At 34.0% G+C, this 5,311-nt stretch overlaps 1 protein-coding gene across 2 annotated transcripts; it reads left to right on the plus strand.

Moving 5' to 3' along the window:
• The first annotated feature begins 749 nt into the window (after positions 1–749).
• Positions 750–4,513, plus strand: LOC11440653 (uncharacterized). Of its 2 annotated transcripts, XM_003607305.4 has the most exons (9): positions 750–877; positions 969–1,086; positions 1,546–1,648; positions 1,825–1,884; positions 2,025–2,087; positions 2,208–2,408; positions 2,508–2,616; positions 2,699–2,916; positions 4,118–4,513. In XM_003607305.4, exons 2-9 carry the CDS (start codon positions 974–976, stop codon positions 4,205–4,207), a joined length of 957 nt encoding a protein of 318 aa, XP_003607353.1. In that variant the 5' UTR covers positions 750–877; positions 969–973; the 3' UTR covers positions 4,208–4,513. The 2 variants fall into 2 exon arrangements, with proteins under 2 accessions (XP_003607353.1, XP_024638535.1); XM_024782767.2 differs by lacking the exon at positions 750–877 and having other exon boundaries at positions 884–1,086.
• The last annotated feature ends 798 nt before the right edge of the window (positions 4,514–5,311 follow it).

Genomic DNA, 5,311 nt, shown 5'->3' on the forward strand with positions numbered 1-5,311 from the left:
GGTTGTAGGGTTTATAGAATTTGGTCAACAATCTAACATGATATTGAAAAAGACTTGCCTCCAAGTGAACAATTTTATATCAAAATTCAGTCGATTAGAGATGTATATAATGTCTTCGACAAAATCTGTTTTCTTAAATAATTTATAGATAATTTTCGGTAACAACTAAGAGCATTTTGACTCATTATACAAGTTCCTTTTTCAAATATAGAGCGAGCTTCATAATTCCAATTTTTTTGAAGGCAGGTTGAGTATATCAATTGTGAACTACCTTTTGTGACACACTACCAAACTCTAAAATATAATATTTAGTATTTATAGTTAAAATATTATATTTTGGGTTTAAGGTGTCGAACCTTTTATTTTACATTTTTTTATAAATCTCTTTGAAAGACAAATTAGGATGATTTTAATGACCTGTGCATCTCTATATTACATTTACATTGTATATGATTTGTGCGGTAATTCGGGTGAAAATCCTAGTTTATTGACATTACCAAAGAAAGATTGCAAGGACACATATTAATTAATTTAAAGGCTAAAATATATTTTTAATTCCAACAAATATGACGAGTTTGAGTTTTGGTCCCTAGTATATATATATATATTTTTTAAATTCATCCCTGCAAATTTTTTTAATTTTTAAAATAGTCCTTGGACCCACCTTCTTGCTGATTTGTCCTATTTCTGTCTATGTGGCAGATGCTGACTGTGTAAAGTTGACCAAGTAGTAAATACGTGGAATTTAAAAGGAATTAAATAATGAATAAATAATTCCCGTACAAAAAAAAAAAAAAAAAAGAAGAGAAATAAGTAAAAAAATCTGGGCAGCATCGTGATTTGAAATTCCAAATCAATCAATCAACTGAAAATTGAGGTGAGTAACGATTACGATTCAATTCGATCGATACCACATCATTTCAGAACTCATTCATCAATTTCATCTGAAGTTGATTTGTTTATTTCAGAGGCGATGATGGTGCCGTTACTTGCTTTGATTGTTGCTTCACTTTTCATTCCAAACGGAGTTTTATCAATTCCCTCTACTACAGTTCCCGCGTTCCTTTGGTCATCTCATTATAATCTGTAATAATCTCTTTTCAATTCATTAATCTCTGTCGCTACTTGTAATTTGATAGTAGTTAATGCTATAATTTATTTTTTGTGCTAATTTTGACCCCATAGACACTCCAAGGTATCCCCACCACTTAGGTCCTTTCATCCCGCTGTGAGACTAATCCTTGAGTCAGCATCAGTTTTATGGTGTACTACTTTAGATTTGCTGATTTTGTGCTTTTTTAATGTGAAAGCCACAGATAAGCAGAAAACATTAACATGGTTAAAATGAAAACACAACCTTTGGTATCATTTATATCTTGTTGTCGTTAGTGGCAACAATGTAGTATTAGTATGTATGTGTACCATATGAGAAATGAGAGGGGTTGTACATGCATATTACTTGAGCATTCATGTCTCATGTTTACATTAGCTGTTCAACAAATCAGAAAATCCTTTATAAAATTATATCTTGCTGGACCTTTGCAGGGTCTCTGAGAATGGATTGAAGGAGTCTGTTAATTATCAGGTCATTTCTCTAAAAGATCTAGCAAAGTCCGTTTTGTCTGAAGCAGGCTGGTCGAATTTTCTGGTATTATACTTATCTACAAGATTAGTTTCCTATTTTATATGCTGGGGTTTTATCCCTCCCTCGTTCTCTCCTCAACCTTTATGGAGAAAAGATTGTTTTTTTTTTTGTTTTCTTTTTCAATCATCGCTGTTGCTGCGGTATTTTTAATTTCCTTTTTCAATTTTTTATTTGGATAGTGCAAAGGGAAGAAATTTCAGGATCCTCTCGATCTGGCACTTCTATTTGTTGGTGGAGAGGTAATATCATTCAAGCGTCTTTATTTATAGTTTGTGTTGCAACTTTCCTATTTTACATTTGTTGTCTTGATCTTAGAGATTCCTGTCAATGAGTGCAGCGGCATTGTTTCAATAAGCTGTGTTACATTTTACCTTTGCAGTTACAGTCTTCAGATTTAAGCTTGAACAAGCATGCAGACTCAGCTCTTTCATACTTGCTCAAGGTGAGAGAATTGTGACATGCAGTCTAGTCTATTAAGTTTTCTGTGTAAACGTGATTCAGGACAGCTAATGGAATTAATTTTTCATTTTTTGACTGTGACACTCTCCATTGTCATGAACAGGACTCTTTTGTCAGATCCAACACTTCCATGGCATTTCCCTATGTTTCAGCATCAGAGGATGTGAACTTGGAAGACTCGTTGGTTTCAGGATTCGCTGAAGCCTGTGGAGATGATTTAGGAATTGGCAACGTTGCTTTCCTTGGATCTTGCTCCATGGGTAATGGAAATCGCGAAGAAACTGCAGCTTTACAATCAGTTCAAGTAATCAACAAATTCACGTGACATGACCAATTATGAAATTTTAGGTCCTTCCTTGTAATGGTTGCATGATGCTTTTTATTGTCGATTATAACTTTATAGGCCTATTTGACCAAGAGGAAGGAAGAGAGCCACAAAGGGAAAACAGATTTGGTTGTGTTCTGCAATGGTCCTCAAGCTTCAAAAAATGTTGACAGTACAAAATCTGAAGGTACATCTACTTCAGTGTTATGGGTTTTGTTCGACATAATCTTACCATCTGCTGATTTCTCATGCATGTTGTATATTTTTAGGTGAAGTTTTATCCGAGCTTATCAGCTCTGTAGAGGAATCTGGGGCAAAATATGCTGTGCTTTATGTGTCAGATATCTCGAGGTCAATCCAGTATCCTTCTTATAGGGATCTGCAAAGGTTTCTAGCAGAAAGTACAACAGGGAATGGATCAACCAATTCTACAGCTTGTGATGGAGTCTGCCAGCTTAAATCATCACTTTTAGAGGGACTTTTAGTGGTAAGCTTCTTTGCACGCTTGGGAGTTCTTGTTCATTTATCTTGCATCTTCTACGAATATGCTTATCTGGCAAGAGAAAAACGTTCTTATGAATAGAACATAATATAGTTACAATTGTACCACTCTTTTTGCATGTTCCATTTTTTCCCTTTCCTTCTCCGTGATTAAATTATCTGGTACCACAAGTACACTTCATATGCATGCCTGTAAGTTTCTGTTTGTTTCTGAGTTCTGACTCAATTCCTCAAATTTTAATGATACAAGAATGAAAGATATCGTCGTTTCTTTATTTGCTTCCTACAAACTGTGCAATTAGTTATTTTGAATTTTGTTAAAACCTCTAGCCACTATTGCATGACATCTTTCCTTGTAGAACTGCTGTCCTTGAATGTGATACGTGAACATTTATTAACAACACTAAAGTATTCACAGCCTTGGCACACTTAATTTAAGAAGACCTTGTATACATGTCTATAGACAGACTATTGTTGAGGATTGAAATATATTGATGTGCTTGCATCAACTGATCCTCAAATGGTACACTTCCTGTTTGGATTTTGGAGAGCCCTGCATTTGAACTATGCACTATTCAGACCGAATAATATGAGCATCATTTATAAAACATTAGAAAGACATGAAATTTGATGATTCACATAATCAAAGCTAGAAGCAAAATTCTACTAAAAATAATACAGAAATAGGAAAAAAAAGAGAAGGTATAAAGATCCATAAAAAGTTACAATTTACTGCATCAAAATTATGAAAAATGTTCACGATACTGCACCAAAGAATTGCTGCTTCCCACCAGAACGGGATTCTGTCTGTGTCGGAGCTATAATAGAGCAAGAAAAAAGAATTATTTTTAGTGAGACACCTAAATGAGGTGTCTTACACGTGTCATACGGGTTTGGTGTTTGACACATGTTAGACACAAGACACACAAAGGTGTCCTTGCTTCTGAGAGAACTCCTCCACTAAGAATTTATATCAATGAATTGTAATTCAGCTCTAGTTATAAATCTATAATTCAAATTCCTAATAAAAGATAACTCCTAAGATAATGATATAATCTACAATGGCCAACACCTTCCACTAATATCTGATGTTACTTCTACTCATTTTTTATGACTTTGTTGACATAGTGTTAGAGTAATCACAACATTGATGATGTCCTGATGTGGTTGCTTTTATGATAATCCAGGGAATAGTTTTGTTAATAATTTTGATATCGGGCCTTTGCTGTATGATGGGAATTGACTCCCCAACAAGATTTGAGGCGCCACAAGAGTGATGATCCATTTGTTAAAGATAATATCTGTTCTGGTGCCGGGGTCTACTGCATTACTGCTATATTTTTTGCGATTTTTTACGAAGGCTCGGATGAATGTCCTGTAATTTTTTTTACTTATTTCAGAAACTAAACATGTTGAATGTCATAAATAATGTGTACCAGTGTATAAAAGTAAAACATCTATCATAGGTTTTAATTTTGATCCTGCGGGTGTTGTAAAATTTTAAGTAAGAATCAATTTCAGAATATGTTGTGTGTTCTGTTTTCTCATATTGTCTGAACCCTATTCATTACGGATTGGATACAGTTAGTTTCTTTCTGCTGGCTGCAGTTTGTCTCTCTCTTCATGGCTTCACCCTTAATTTGAAGGCGAAATGGCCTCACAAAGTTATACTTATAAATCCTATGCATTTCAAGGAATTTACTGTTGTTTTTAAGCTTTATTCCCCTGTTATAAGTATCTCAGAGAAGACAAAGAAAGAACCGAATGATATAGTGAATGAATGCAATTCACACTTGATTATTCTTATTACTGAATCTGTACAGCATACTTCGATTATAAGGGGAGTCATATCAACGGATTAATAGAAGTAACTAATTACATGACTATCAATTGATAACAGAAGTTGTGCAATGGAGAGAGACAGAAACACCTGCTCAAAAATTGGAGACTGGTGAAGAGACTAATTAAACGTATTTACACGGTTGATGTAACGTATTTACAGCATTAGTTACTGATCTGCTGTTATGCTTTATTTAGTGATGAAAGATAATGTAAGTGATTAAAGACCAAAGCTAAAATAGGTCAGGCATAAAGTTCAGACTTGAACGGAGTTGCTGAGCCAACAGGTCATGCATAAGTTCAAGTTAATAATTATGATTAGAGAAATAAGTGCAGAGTGTTAAATTGCTGAAATTCGGTGATAGAGAATTACTCGCTACATATATTTTGACGATTTCACATGTAATAAAAAATATATTTAGTTTTGCATGTAAAAGGTAAATTATTGTCTCTGCAAATATGTCTCATTTTGGTTTTAGTCCTTGTAAAAAAAATTGTAGGAAAAGGTCCCTCCAAAATATTTTAAAACTAAACATTTTGCA

The sequence above is a fragment of the Medicago truncatula genome, chromosome 4 (genome assembly GCF_003473485.1).
Source record: "Medicago truncatula cultivar Jemalong A17 chromosome 4, MtrunA17r5.0-ANR, whole genome shotgun sequence".
NCBI lineage: Eukaryota > Viridiplantae > Streptophyta > Magnoliopsida > Fabales > Fabaceae > Medicago > Medicago truncatula.

Coding starts and splice junctions, on each gene's coding strand:
- LOC11440653 (XM_003607305.4), top strand. CDS start 974: ATGATGGTGCCGTTACTTGCTTTGATTGTTGCTTCACTTTTCATTCCA. Junction 1,087..1,545: donor TGGTCATCTCATTATAATCT/GTAATAATCTCT, acceptor GGACCTTTGCAG/GGTCTCTGAGAATGGATTGA. Junction 1,649..1,824: donor CAGGCTGGTCGAATTTTCTG/GTATTATACTTA, acceptor TTATTTGGATAG/TGCAAAGGGAAGAAATTTCA.